The sequence below is a fragment of the Salvelinus namaycush genome, chromosome 5 (genome assembly GCF_016432855.1).
Source record: "Salvelinus namaycush isolate Seneca chromosome 5, SaNama_1.0, whole genome shotgun sequence".
In the NCBI taxonomy this organism is placed as follows: domain Eukaryota; kingdom Metazoa; phylum Chordata; class Actinopteri; order Salmoniformes; family Salmonidae; genus Salvelinus; species Salvelinus namaycush.
This window is the reverse complement of record NC_052311.1, coordinates 28,176,234-28,190,381: the sequence shown is the minus strand read 5'-3', so window position 1 is coordinate 28,190,381 and position 14,148 is coordinate 28,176,234. Positions and strand designations below refer to the sequence as shown.

At 45.1% G+C, this 14,148-nt stretch overlaps 1 protein-coding gene across 3 annotated transcripts in view; it reads right to left on the bottom strand.

Annotated features, from left to right (window-relative positions):
* Positions 1-1,132: 1,132 nt before the first annotated feature.
* The window catches only part of LOC120048146 (ensconsin-like), a 37,982-nt gene continuing 24,966 nt past the window's right edge, over positions 1,133-14,148 (bottom strand). For all 3 annotated transcript variants that reach the window (XM_038993881.1, XM_038993883.1, XM_038993884.1), the window contains 11 exons: positions 13,134-13,276; positions 6,596-6,723; positions 6,168-6,460; positions 5,118-5,244; positions 4,858-5,038; positions 4,671-4,775; positions 3,871-3,918; positions 3,648-3,717; positions 3,344-3,533; positions 2,920-3,203; positions 1,133-2,778 (listed from right to left, as the gene is read on the bottom strand). In XM_038993881.1, coding sequence (XP_038849809.1) covers positions 2,771-2,778; positions 2,920-3,203; positions 3,344-3,533; positions 3,648-3,717; positions 3,871-3,918; positions 4,671-4,775; positions 4,858-5,038; positions 5,118-5,244; positions 6,168-6,460; positions 6,596-6,723; positions 13,134-13,276 — 1,577 coding nt within the window. In that variant the 3' untranslated portion in view covers positions 1,133-2,770. The remainder of the gene's footprint in view (positions 2,779-2,919; positions 3,204-3,343; positions 3,534-3,647; positions 3,718-3,870; positions 3,919-4,670; positions 4,776-4,857; positions 5,039-5,117; positions 5,245-6,167; positions 6,461-6,595; positions 6,724-13,133; positions 13,277-14,148) is intronic.

Below are 14,148 nucleotides of genomic sequence, written 5' to 3'. Positions count from 1 at the left end.
TTATACAGTGAAGTTAAGTCACCCCAATCTACAAATGTAATTCATTTCAGAAAGCTTTTCAAGCCTTTTAAAAAGTGGAAAACCTCCCAGTGCAAAGCGTATCATATTGTGATGAATAATAACTAAAAACAGTTTCTCCTGACAGAGATGCATGTTAAACGATTAAGGGCTTGTTTGTTTAGTCAAAGTTACATTCTTTAAGCCTATAAGTCAAAGCTAAGCTCATGGCCCTTCAACTCTAGACATACTGTTTAATATAAAGCCATTTCAGAGAAACCTTCTGGTTTATTAGCACAACAATCAGCCAACAGGCTTATGAGGCAAAAAATAAGGTCCCCAAACCTCTGTTTGGACGATTCAAGCATAGGGAATTAAAGCTTCTCGATACAGCTTTAAAAAAAATAAACAAACGAGACAAGCACAAGACTGACCAAATCACATTGTTCCCGTCTCCATCCTTCAGTGGTAGACTCAGTCACACTGCTGTTACAAAGAGGTGTGTGGCGCAGTGGTCAGAGTCCATGTTAACTTTTCTATTGCAACCTTCAAAAACACCATCCCTGCAACCTTTCACACCATGTTAAAAAGCCCTGAAACATTCTCCCACTCCTCAGTTGGGAACAAAGGCAATTGTCTGAGGTGGTTGGGGGATGAAAAGCAGAACCTTTCAAAGCCTCACAAAAATGCTCTCAATCAACATACACACCCATGTTCCGTCGCCTAGGGCTTGTAGAGTACTGGAGAAGAGGGTTTCCTATTAGCGCCCAGGGTAACCTCCCCCAAACAAACCTAACTCAATTCCACACAAACCCTTAGCCCCTATCCCTTTGTACTTGAGCTGATCTGTAAGTACTTGATAGGTATAAGCAATATAATAGCGTCACCTTGTAGAATTGTTGCCAGATTGCTTACACCGATCCAATCTAGTGTCTAGAGGGTAGGGACTAGGGCTTGACTTGGAACAGTGCGTAGGGCAACAGCACTGACTACCCTGCCAAAGGGCACGAGTCAAACAGAACCCAAACTAAAATACAGTAACAGATAACGAGACTATTAACATCCATTCCCACTACACCACCCCACCCACATCGGCCTAACACTGATTATACACACACACACAGTACAATAACACTTAAATATGTAGAAATATATTTTCATATAAACAGACATCCAAATTATACACTATAAAAAATAACTGAAATGTGTTGTTTTTTTGCCGGGATGAAGTATAAAAGCATTAGCTAGTGTGTTTTGGAGATCATAGGGCCTTAGTAGAGAAGCAATGGAATTAGCATGGAACGAGCTACACAGACTGCGTACATCTACTGCCGGGTCAAAACTGCTCTGAGATGCCTGACAGAACTGTTGTTTCAGCCCTATACTTTGGGCGTTGTGAGAACTTCAAACCTTTCAAGTTCAGTTTCTGGACTAGTACTGTACACACCCCCTTCAGAGAAAACTCTGATGCAATTCTAAAATGAAGCTGATGGACCTTGTCTGACTGCAATTAACCAACATACACAAGTTAATCCGTTATGGGCTATAGTCATTCATATGGTAAGAGTATAGATTCATGCAGTCATTGCTGGGGGTCAAGTTATACCTCAGCGCTCAGGATGCAATTAAATTAGAATTTGATACGAGTTAGCTAACAATTAAGTCTATATACATACATGTAAAACCGTAACGACATGTCAAAATATTAGGATAAACCTAAAAACCAGGAACTGAAAATTAACAGCAACAATTAAACTTCACTGAAAAAATATTCACAAAATCACCAGCTTTTTGGGGAATTCCTATATCCTTCAGTTTGTAAAGACAAAGCAATAGTCAAGAGTCATTTCATAAAACAATCAGTTTGATTTGTAGACATAAGTGCCCCCTAGTGGCCCTAAGAAGAGTAGAAGTGAGGGAGGTGGGAGAAGGCGAGGGAGGTGGAGGGGCTCTGACCAGCCCTTCGGGGCACAGGGAGAGGGGTAAACCATAGAAGAATAGGGTCTAGAGAGTTGGGAAAAGCAGCCTGCCAAACAAATCCAGAATTCTCGGTCAGAGTACAATTTGGGTAGGATGGGATTACAGTTACATAGTGCTGTTCACAGCTTGGGCACACAGTAGGTCGTAACCGGTTTGTGTAAGTGCTCCCTCAGTCTGACTATTCACTGGAGACGCCCCTTTAGGCAGACCCTGATAGACTACAGTACCCAGCCCACACCCCACCAATCAAAATGTGTTTGATCACATCTCGGGGGGGACTCAAGTTTCCTGACATGAGAAGTAGTGAAGTCTTAACCATCATATAGCCGAGTGCACGTGCATCCTGGAATATTCTCAAACCAGAGTAACCCCCCAAAAATAGACATGAGATAACAGTAATTACATATCACAAAGAAGCCCAAATTTATAAATTACGTCACACCCCCTGCCCCAACACCTACAAAACATCAAGTGTGAACAAAACAAAAAAGAACCAAGTGAAATGGTAAGTATGGGAGGCTAAAGATGAGACCTTAAAGCGAGCACATTGAAGGAAAATTTAGATTTTCCCTGAAGCATCGTTTCTTTATGTTTTTTTTCTTGTGGTGGGGGGTGCAAAGCTTGCGTTCTGGATGTGTCCCCCATGCTCTTCCTCTGGCTGAGGTTGTCCAGACAAGAAGGCTGGGCGGGGTGTGTGTATGTGGGTAAGTGTGTGTATGTGTGGAGGGGGGTCAGCTGGACAGGAACTCCAGGAGTGCAATATTAACAGGCCTCTGAAGGGAGAGCTGCAGCCTCACATCTCTACAGAGAGAGAAAGAGGGAACAAAAATGTGTAATGATTATAGAATACCCACAAAGCTATTTACTTTCCTACACAACACGTGCAGTAGTTACAGTAAATCAACTATACAACCAGTTTCGTTGCCAAAGTACTTCTCTCACCTGACAGTGCTTCGATAGGCTGACTGGAGGGGTGGAGGGTGGCCACGGGGATCCCCTTGTCCTCGAAGGCCACCCTGGGCCCCTCGGGACCCCCGTCACAGTCGATGAGGCCCTGGTTGCGGCCCTCTGCATCGATGAGGGGCCGGCCCTTGGAGTTGACACCCAGGTCAATGAGCTCCTCGAAGCTCCAGGGGCCAGGCTTACCGTTGAGCCCCGGGGCCAGCTTGTTAGAGTCCTCGTTCAGGAACTCTGAGCCTTCTACCAGGCGACCCTTAGGCACTGAACTGGAAGGGGAGGGAGAGAGCCAGTCAGAGTGTAAGGAAGGCGTCGAGTGAGTAAGTGAAAGAGACACTTAAAGCCAAAATAGTCCTACAGTGTCATTGTGCTTCAAGTATTTGGGAGTGTGTGTGTGTTAGTGTCATACTTAACAGCCAGGGGCTCCTCAGCGCTGGTTCCGTTGTTGTTCTCCTTGTCGTCCGCCTCTGGCTTCCAGTTCACGCTACCCAGCGGCTCCCTACGCTCTCCCATTGGCTCGCTGCGGGTCAGGCCACGCCCCTCCTCGTCCATGCAGTCCGTCTCCATGGCGACATCTCCGGTCTGGGCTGACTCGTCGTCTGCGGAGACGAAACAAGCAGATGACTCAATTTGCACACGTACACAGAGGGAGTGGTGTCTGTGCAAACAGACAGGCCATTCACAGTGTACACACACGGATGGTGGACAGTTACCCTTGGTTTCTTCTTCGTCACCCTCCTCGTCTCCCTCCTCATCCTGCATGTCTTTCTCATCATAATCTCTCTAAACAGGACACATTAACAGAGTACTGGTTAAAATATCCATCAACAAGTAGGTGCAAGTACTACTGGGTGTTCTTATCCAAGCGACTGACTTAAGTATTGTAGAAATGCCTGTTGCCATGGAGAGATCAGAGCTTTAGAAATGTGAACTCACTTTTTCTAGGTCCCCTTTTCTGGTTCTCTTCATGATCTCCTCAATTCGCTGTAAGTTAGAGCGACAGGAAGGTTCATGTCAAGAACTGCTGGAAAATTACACCCTGCAGACACTCAATGTAATACAAGTTAATGACACGATCGATTTGATTGGACTGCTTTAAAATTCAAGTGTTGGTATATAGGGAGTGGATGTAGGGGGTGTTTTCACTGAGTGTGCATATTATTATTTTTTTTACCCCCTTTTCTCCCCAATTGTGGTATCCAATCGCTAGTAATTACTATCTTGTCTCATCGCTACAACTCCCGTACGGGCTCGGGAGAGACGAAGGTCGAAAGCCATGCGTCCTCCGAAACACAACCCAACCAAGCCGCACTGCTTCTTAACACAGCGCGCCTCCAACCCGGAAGCCAGCCGCACCAATGTGTCGGAGGAAACACCGTGCATCCGGCTACCTTGGTTAGCGAGCACTGCGCCCGGCCCGCCACAGGAGTCGCTGGTGCGCGATGAGACAAGGATATCCCTACCGGCCAAACCCTCCCTAACCCGGACGACGCTAGGCCAATTGTGCGTCGCCCCACGGACCTCCCGGTCGCGGCCGGCTGCGACAGAGCCTGGGGGCGAACCCAGAGTCTCTGGTGGCGCAGCTAGCGCTGCGATGCAGTGCCCTAGACCACTGCGCCACCCGGGAGGCCTGAGTGTGCATACTTAATGTATATAATGAACATGTTACTGAGACCATAGTGAATGCATACGTAAGTGATAAAGTGTGCAAGCTGAAATGGTGATTCTCCACCCACCTTCTTCCTCTCCATGCGTTCCTGTTGGTTCTGGGCCATGACCCTCTCTCTCTCAATGCGGACCTTCTCTGCCTCAATTGCAGCCAGTGCCTCCGCCTCTTCACGCTGCGATTGGACAAACATGTTACCAATCACACAAGCAACCAATCAATTAGATCAACACAAGACTAAAAACATTTGTCCGTACCTCTTTCTGTAGCTCAGCCTGTCTCACGGCCTCCTCTACCTCCAGTCTTTCTCTGTCTGCCTCCGCCATAAGAGCGTCCTCCTCCTCTTTCTTCTTCCTCTCCTCTGCCAGCCTCTTCTCCTCCTCCAGGCATTTCAACAGAGCCTCCTCAGCCAAGCGTTTCTCCTCCTCCTTCCTGAGCCTGTAGATAACGAGATATGGTCGGTCAATTTCCCCCCAGAGAGAGAAAGAGATTATAGTAGCCTCGTCTGGTTCCTCACTTCTCCTCCTCCTCTCTCAGAACTCGGAGTGCCTCCTCCCTCTCCTTCTTCTCCCTCGCCAGACGACGGTTCTCGGCCAGGATCATGGCAGCCTCTGCAGCCGAGTTGGTGCCCGCCATGGACTTGTCTGAGAGCCAGAGGACACACACAAGAGTTTAGTTTGACCAATCTTAGCTCATATATTGGTTCACTAATAACCAAGTTTCAAGGCATAATAACCTATTTTCAAGGCATAGCCAACAAAAGATACAGGAGCCATAGCACCAAACAGAACTCTACTACTATATAGCACATTGAGAGGAGAATGAGAACTATAGGTTGAGAGAGGGAGATCGATGAAAAAAAAAGGAGAGAAACAAAGGTTGGGATCCGATTTCAAATGACAGTCTGTGGCTGCTGGTCATAAAGAGCTCTCTGTGTGTCCTACTGCAGACAGTCCTATTGATAGCAGTGAGTCCCTGCAGCACACACAGTATCCATTAACCCTCTCCTAATGAGTTCTACAGTAGTAGTACAGGACTCTCACCAGAAGGGGGCATGAGACATCTCTAGGGCTAACAGGATGTAACTACAGCTGGGAGGGAGTTAATGGCTGTGCTGGTCCACAGAGAATTTACAGCTAGCTACAGACCAACTTTCTGCTGCTGCCACATTAGTTTCCCTTGCTAATTAACCGCAGAGGAACACACTAAACACACTGTGGTGAAACTTAGGAATTAAGCTATAGATCATCAGGATGGAGGACAGAGCAGAGGCTACTATGAGCCAAACGGATGTTCTTTATTACTCAGTTCCCATACAGTACAGGGTTTCCAACCCACTGCTTCAGGGACTCGCAGTACAGGCCCTCGCTCTCATTATCAGATGAAAGTGAGTCTCAAGACTATGAGACTGTTGGCGTTTTTTCCTGCTTGATCGGAGCACGGCAAGGTCCTTATGCAAGTGAGATTTTAGCCCTATGTCATGACTGTGGTACTGACAGAAGGAAATGGCTAACTCAGCTTAGAGAGAAAGGTGATCTCAGTGAGGTTGGAGGTCCTCTTCACTCACCGTCCTTGTCTTTGGTCTTACTGGAGGTGGTATGAGTAGGGGTGGGTGTTGTGCTGGTCTGGGGAGCCTCTGGGGACTGGGGCGCCACAGGCTGGACGGGACACAGGTCCTTTGGCTTGGAGTCCCTCTTCCGCAGGGTTGGGGGGCCGGTGGGGGTGAGGGCCGGTCTCTGGATGGGTGGAGGTTTGGCCGAGGTGGGCTGGGGGGACGGGGGCTTGGCCGAGCTAAACTGAGGAGATGAGGGGCGATGTTTGATACCCCCAGGTGACGGGGGACGGTTACGTGGGCTTGGCCTGTAGAGGGGACACAAGATTTATGACGTTTTATAAATTATCTAACAGCTAAGCAATTTCAACAGTACACAATTAAACACAGGAAATATTGAATATAGTTAAAACATTTTCTCAGGGAGAAATGTGGTGTCTTACTTTGCACTTGGGGAGGGGGTTCTCTTGCTCGCTGGGAGGGGGGCGGGGGAGGGCGAGCGGTGGCGTCCTGCGATGTTGGAGGGCGAGGCGGGACGTTTCCCTCCGGGCGACGAGAACCTTTTCTCCTTCTGTCGTTCCACAGAGAGATAGTGAGAGAAGAGGGACCATTCAGTCTTACGTCAGATCCTCCAAATGTCATTTTATCATCCTTAAAATAACACATTTAAAAAATAAAATAAATGTTTTATCTAATAAAAAGTTGTAGGCTATAACATTTTATTCATTTCGTGTCATGCAGGGTTTTATCTGGATCAAAAGGGGCTTAGGTGGTGGGTGTGGCATGGGGGTACATAATCCATCTGGTTTTAGTCATTACGGTTTACACGGAGTGTTTATTTAATCCCCAGAAAATGTTCTACAATTAAAAACACTGGAATTAGTCGGCTTGACAGAACGTTTAGGCAGCCCGCCCAAGCATTTCAATGGCCGAAAAATCAGTCATGTATTTTGTTTCCACGTTAAGTGCATAATGGCGACCCACCACTAAAATCCTTCATGAGAACACAGTGGAACACAAGAAGTGGATCAATAAACATGGAGTGACCAGATAACACCTGAGCCATGAGACAGACAGTCTCCCTCCCATGTTGTCTGTGTCATGGACAGTCTCCCTCCAACCCCCACTGCAGCACACATCAGGCTTTAAATAATGTCACAGGACTGACAGTCACTGTGTGGGCCTGTCTGTTTCAAATGCATCTATTTTTAAAAAACCCACGTGCTGATGGTGCAGCAAGGTCATCCACCTGGCACCACAGAGGGACACACATGCCAAACTCAGGAGGTGTGTTGGTCATAGATAGATCTATCTATAGTACCAGTTAAAAGTTGACACCTACTCATTCAAGGGTTCAAGGGCATCAGATGACCTGGCCTCCACACTCCCCCGACCTCAACCAAATTGAGATGTTTGGGATGAATCGGACCACAGAGTGAAGGAAAAGCAGCCAACAAGTGCTCAGCATGTGTGAGAACTCCAAGACTGTTGGAAAAGCATTCCAGGTGAAGCTGGTTGAGAGAATGCCAAGAGTGTGCAAAGCTGTCGTCAAGACAAAGGGTTGCTACTTTGAAGCTAAACATATATTTAGATTTTTTGGTTACATGATTCCATGTGTCATTTCATAGTTTTGATGTCTTCACTATTATTCTACAATGTAGAGCATATTAAAAAATAAATAAAAACCCTTGAATGAGTAGATGTCCAAACTTTTGACTGGTACTGCACACACACACACCAAAATTATAAAATACGTGTTGGTCCCATTTTCCATGAGCTGAAATACTGTAACAGAGCAGACATTTTCCATACACACAAAAAGCTTTTTGCTATCAAATTGTGTACACTGTTTACATCCCTGTTAGTGAGCATTTCTCCGTTGCCAAGATATCCATCTACCTGACAGGTGTAACATATTAAGAAGCATGATCATTACACAGGTGCACCTTGTGCTGGGGACAATAAAAAGGCCACTATAAAATGTGCAGTTGTCACAACACAATGCCACTGATTTGAGGGAGCAATTGCATGCTGACTGCAGGAATGTCCAACAGAGCGGTTGCCAGAGAATGTAATGTTTATTTTTTTCGACCATGAGCCCCCTCCAACGTAATTTTAGAGAGTTTGTAAGTACGTCTAACCAGCCTCACAACCACGTGTAACCCCGGCAGCCCAGGACCTTTACATCCGGCTTCTTCACCTGCGGGATTGTCTGACGGGGGATGCTGAGGAGTATTTCTGTCTGTAATAAAGCTCTTCTGTGGGGAAAACTCATTCTGATTGGCTGGGCCTGGCTCCCGAGTGGGTAGACCTGGCTCCCAAGAGGCTGCGCCCCTGCCCAGTCATGTGAAATCCATAGATTAGGGCCTAATGAATTTATTTCAATTGACTGATTTCCTTCTATGAACTAACTGAGTAAAAAAAAAATGTGCATGTTGTTTATATTTTTGTTCAGAGAGTGTGTGTATATATTTCTATCACACAGCTCTGGAAAAGTACAACCACTAAAGATTTCAGTTTCTCTGGTTTGACTATTTACAGGTATGTGTTTGGGTAAAATGAAAATGTTTTATTCTATAAACTACTGACAACATTTCTACCAAATAGTCATTTAGAGCATTTACTTGCAGAAAATGACAACTGGTCAAAATAACAAAAAAGATGTTGTCAGACCTCGAATGATGCAAAGAAAATAAAGTTAATTTCCATTTTTAAACAATACTAATGTTTTAACTTAGGCTCAATATTTTAACTTAAATACTAATGTTTTAACTTAGGATCAATATTTTAACTTAAATACTAATGTTTTAACTTAAATCAATATTTGGTGGAATAACCTTGATTTTCAAACCACCACTTTCATGCGTCTTGGCATGCTCTCCACCAGTCTTTCACATTGATCTTGGGTGACTTTATGCCACTCCTGGCGCAAAAATTCAAGGAGCTCAGCTTTGTTTGATGGCTTGTGACCATCCATCTTCCTCTTGATCACATTCCAGAGGTTTTCAATGGGGTTCAGGTCTGGAGATTGGGCTGGCCATGACAGGGTCTTGATCTGGTGGTCCTCCATCCACACCTTGATTGACCTGGCTGTGTGGCATGGCGCATTGTCCTGCTGGAAAAACCAATCCTCAGAGTTGTGGAACATTGTTGGAGCAGAAGGAAGCACGTTTTCTTCCAGGACAACCTTGTACGTGGCTTCATTCATGCGTCCTTCACAAAGACAAATCTGCCCGATTCCAGCCTTGCTGAAGCACCCCCAGATCATCACTGATCCTCCACCAAATTTCACAGCGGGTGCGAGACCTGGCGAGGCCTACCAGCCACAGTCTCTCGCATCCACTGTAAAATTTGGTTGAGGATCCGTGATGACCTGGGGGTGCTTCAGCAAGGCTGGAATCAATGTGAAAGACTGGTGGAGAGCATGCCAAGAAAGCTGTGATTGAAAATCAGGGTTATTCCACCAAATATTGATTTCTGAACTCTTCCTAAGTTAAAACATTAGTATTGTGTTGTTTAAAAATGAATATTAAACTTATTTTCTATGTATTAGTCGAGGTCTGACAACACTGCATCTTTTTTGTTATTTTGACAATTTTCTGCAAATAAATGCTCTAAATGACAATATTTTTATTTGGAATTTGGGAGAAATGTCAGTAGTTTATAGAATAAAACAACAAAAAAGTGTTTCTTACCCAAACACATACCTATAAATAGTAAAACCAGAGAAAGTGATAATTTTGCAGTGGTCTCGAAATTCTTTCCAGAGCTGTATATCAGGGTTTCCATTAGGAAAATGTGGAGCTTGACATTTGACCAGCAGCAATTTAATTCACCGGATATTTGAGAAGTTTACCAGACCCATATGCAAATCACATTTAGGTTACAGTAATTCATATTAACAGAACATTCGAGGACGCAACGATGTGCGGTCCTTCTTACTGAATTTTGATATGCACTTTGAAGATGTTAGAATAACCATCCACATTTACTTTTCCTCAGCCAACAAGATGAGAAACGAACAGCAAAGTCACTAGCCCATGTCAACCTACTATCGGACTTAGTAGACAAGTTAGCCTCTTCTATTGGTCAGCTTGTTGAGAAAGAAATGGACTATTCCAAAACAGACTCTGGGACAGTTGTGGGACAATAGATGCCAAATTCATACAACCAGTTGGCCTAGGCTACATAAAAATAACAGTTAAAAAGCAATGAGGTTAATGCAACAAATCAGAAAGTTTCGCTTTAAATGTTGATAAAATACTAGTAGGCTACACAAATTTTCATTCCATAACACAATTAGCAGGAAAACACCTCAAGTGCCTCAAAAGGGTACCGGACATGTGACAGGAGAAAATGGAGAAGCGAGATCTAATATGCAACACCTAATATTGGTTGCTAATATGACTAGGATCAATGAAAGAAAGTTTATATAAATTAATTGCCTCCACGGATATGGTGGACTTTGGCTAGGCTACTTTGACACAAGGTAAGACATAGCTCAATTTATTTTTGTTTATTTAACTAGGCAAGTCAGTTAAGAACAAATCCTTATTTACAATGACGGCCTACCAGGGAACAATGGGTTAACTGCCTTGTTCAGTGGCAGGACAGATTTTTATCTTGTCAGCTCTGGGATTCGATCCAGCAACCCAAGGCTCTAACCACTAGGCTACCTGCCGCCCCAATAATATGTGGTAAAACGTTTTCGTTTCAAACAATTAAGTATATGTTTTCAAAATGCATACTGCCTAAGATGCATAACGAATATACTGTACACACGCTGCAATTTAATTCCACAAATGTATTAATAGTAATCTATAGACCAATAAGCATGACCAGTCAAATGTATTTTCATCGACTGGTATTTCAAATCAATTAATAGGCTAAATAGCATTATTTCAAAATGTGTTTTTTCTTCTCCCGGACAATTGTACATGTTATTTATTTTCTAATATATCTATCATTATTATTTTTTTTTTTAATCAGCCAAAAGCCAGTTAACGGAAACCCTGATGTGTGTGTGTGTGGCACATGCGTGCCTGTGTATTTATCCTTGGTTCGTCTGAAAACTGCTTACGAAAAAAACCGTAAAAGCCAGAGAGGAGTGTGCATTTAGTTCTAGACCATTTGTTTTATGTGGGATAGAAATAGCTTTTAAAGCTTTCCAAAAGCAGAGAAGGCAAAGTGCATGCACTGTATGATAATTATTCTGTGAGAGGATTTGTGTGGAGAAGAGACTGAAAGAGAGGGATGGCTTCATAAGAGGAAGCGCCGTCACCTATCCATTTCACCACACAGAGTACCCTCCGTCCACACACAGAGTACCCTCCGTCCACACACAGAGTACCCTCCGTCCACACACAGAGTACCCTCCGTCCACACACAGAGTACCCTCCGTCCACACACGCACACTGGAGATTTACACTAGCTAATCACTCAGAGGATGAGTGTATGGACAAGCACACACGCAAAGACACTGGCATGTCTGCCCGCATCATAGAAGCAGCATGACTCCCTTTAACGTGCATTCTGAATATCACCAATTTTCTCCTCACATACCATCTCCATAGCTTAGAGCTGTCCCCTGCAAAGCCTTGGTGAGATACCTACACAAGTGTCTTTGTCTCTCTCTGCAATCTCTTTTGTAGGCTGTACTGTGAACCATCTCTCCTTGAATAGGACAACCAAAGCTTCATCTCCTTATCTTCTCATTTATCCTTGCTGATCTTAAAAACACAGACTGGGTCAAAACAATATAGAGGCTACCTACCAGGAATTGGCTTTCACCTGTCCAGTTGCTCATAGTCAGTCGGTGGAGGAAAAGAGCAAAGGAGATGAGGAAGCCACCTCAGGCTATTGAGACACAGCCCTGGGCAGGCTCAGGGTGTGGCCTGCTCTCTGTCGGTCTGTCCTGCTTTGCATTGCCTGACCCAGCCGCTCCACTTCACTACTGTACTCCGCCTATTGCGGGCTCCTTTGTCTTTTTCTGAGACAATAGCGCTACTTCATATGCATGAAGGACCATGGAGGAAGGGCAGGGAGGGAGAGCCAGGCAGTGGAGGACACTGAACCAATCAAAGAGCTTCCCCCAGGCTCATGGAACACGTCTCGAGGCCAGCATGATGCTGCTAATGCCCAATGACTCTACTTAAGGACTAAATCTTGAATGCAGTATGGTTGCATCTTATTTACTTGTTTGGTAGACATCTCTAATGCAGCAAGAGTGAGCAACGCTCTCCTCTAGTGAACAAAGCTCTTCACCCCAACAGACAATAAAAAAAGGATTCAATTCAGACTCGGTCTGAGCCGTGGGATAGCAATGTGATCCTGAGAGAACACTGCTCTCAGATCAATATCGTGGATGGATAACCCACAGGGCTGCTTTGACTGGCAAATCATACAGGATGTGTGCATATAAAACCAGTACCATTTGTCCACAGGATTTATTTTCCTGATACCGTATCATTGCAGGCTCGGAGAGATAGTGTTATCATGGCTTTAAGCACCTTGTTCCTGTAACTTTATTATCCTGGTGTCATACGGGCTTCTGGGAAAGATACCCCACACACACATTTACATGGCATACATTTCCACTGTGGACTTCATACCTGAAACGGCTTTTGATGATCTGGAATAATGGCATCTGGGATAATAATAAGTATAATGTACTTACTGAGAATGCAGAGACTATGTAGCTACTGTATTTCCACTGGCTACTACGGCGATACATTTACACAGTGGAGACACGACAACGTTCTTAACTGACTTGCCTAGTTAAAATAAAAATGATCAGTTTGCCACCATGGACATGAACACACTAGCTACACCCAACCCTATCAGGTGTTAAAGTGCTCGGCTTTGCCATTCTTAGTGCTTGACAAATGCATCAGATCCCATGTCCATTCTATTAATAAGTCTGTCTTCCATACGTCCATTCTATTCATGCCAAGTCTGTCTTCCACATTTACGAGGTCTCACCAGTAAGGGGTCCACTTGGTCTGCCGAGGCGGAGGTAGGCAGGGTGGCGCTCTTCTGCCGGTCGATACTGCGGCTGCGCAGGGGTCCTCGCTGCACCGGGTGCAGGGGGCTGGCCGAGGCTGAGCGAGGACACAGGTGACACTCTGGTAAAGGACACAGTCATCGCAGCGCAGGAAAGCCAGCCAATGGGAGCATGGGTAAAAGCAGCCGAGTTGGGTGAGCAAAGCAGAGGCATGGAGAGAGAGAGAGAGAGAGAGAGAGAGAGAGAGAGAGATAAAGAGAGATGAGAAAATAAAAGTAGAAAGAGGATGGTTCGGGGGATAAGAGCACAAAACAACATGGCATATTGTTAGATTATGCACTGGTAGCACACGGTTGGTTGTTGAAGCATCGGGGCTAGGCTGGCAGTGGCAGGGCTGGAGGGGGGGGGGGACAGACTGACATCCCCTGATTGGTGCTAAAGCTCTGGTGCTGCACAAAGCTGAACACATTGACACACCACGGCACTGAGTACACCGCCACAGCAAACAGTGCACACACACACACACAACCCGCCACCATCACACCAATGCAGCACAAGCCGACCTCGCTCACACTAGTCTAGAAGCACCGCAACTGCTGGAGGATGACGTTAATGGTTGGTACCCATTCGTTGAAAAAAAATCGGATCATTTCAGGCTTATCAGCATTTCCTGTTTTAAAGAGTGTTTTAGGGCTTAGCCTAGTACACCCGTGCCACTACTCCTTCCATCTTGAATTCAATCCAAATCAAAACAGTAGAATATATGACAGAAGTCCTTCAGGAAGAATTCTGTATGCCAACTGTCAGCTACACCATAGAGAACTCCAGTATATTTGGCTTACCTAGCTAGCCTCTCTAAAAAGGGTGCTAATGAGTAAACCTGAGTGACAGTCTGTTTCATAGAGAGCCAGTGTAAGCTGGTCTGTGGTTTGGGACACAGGTTCTTACTACTGTAGCTGGGTGCTTGCTGTGTCAGATTGGGGGATTAGCAGT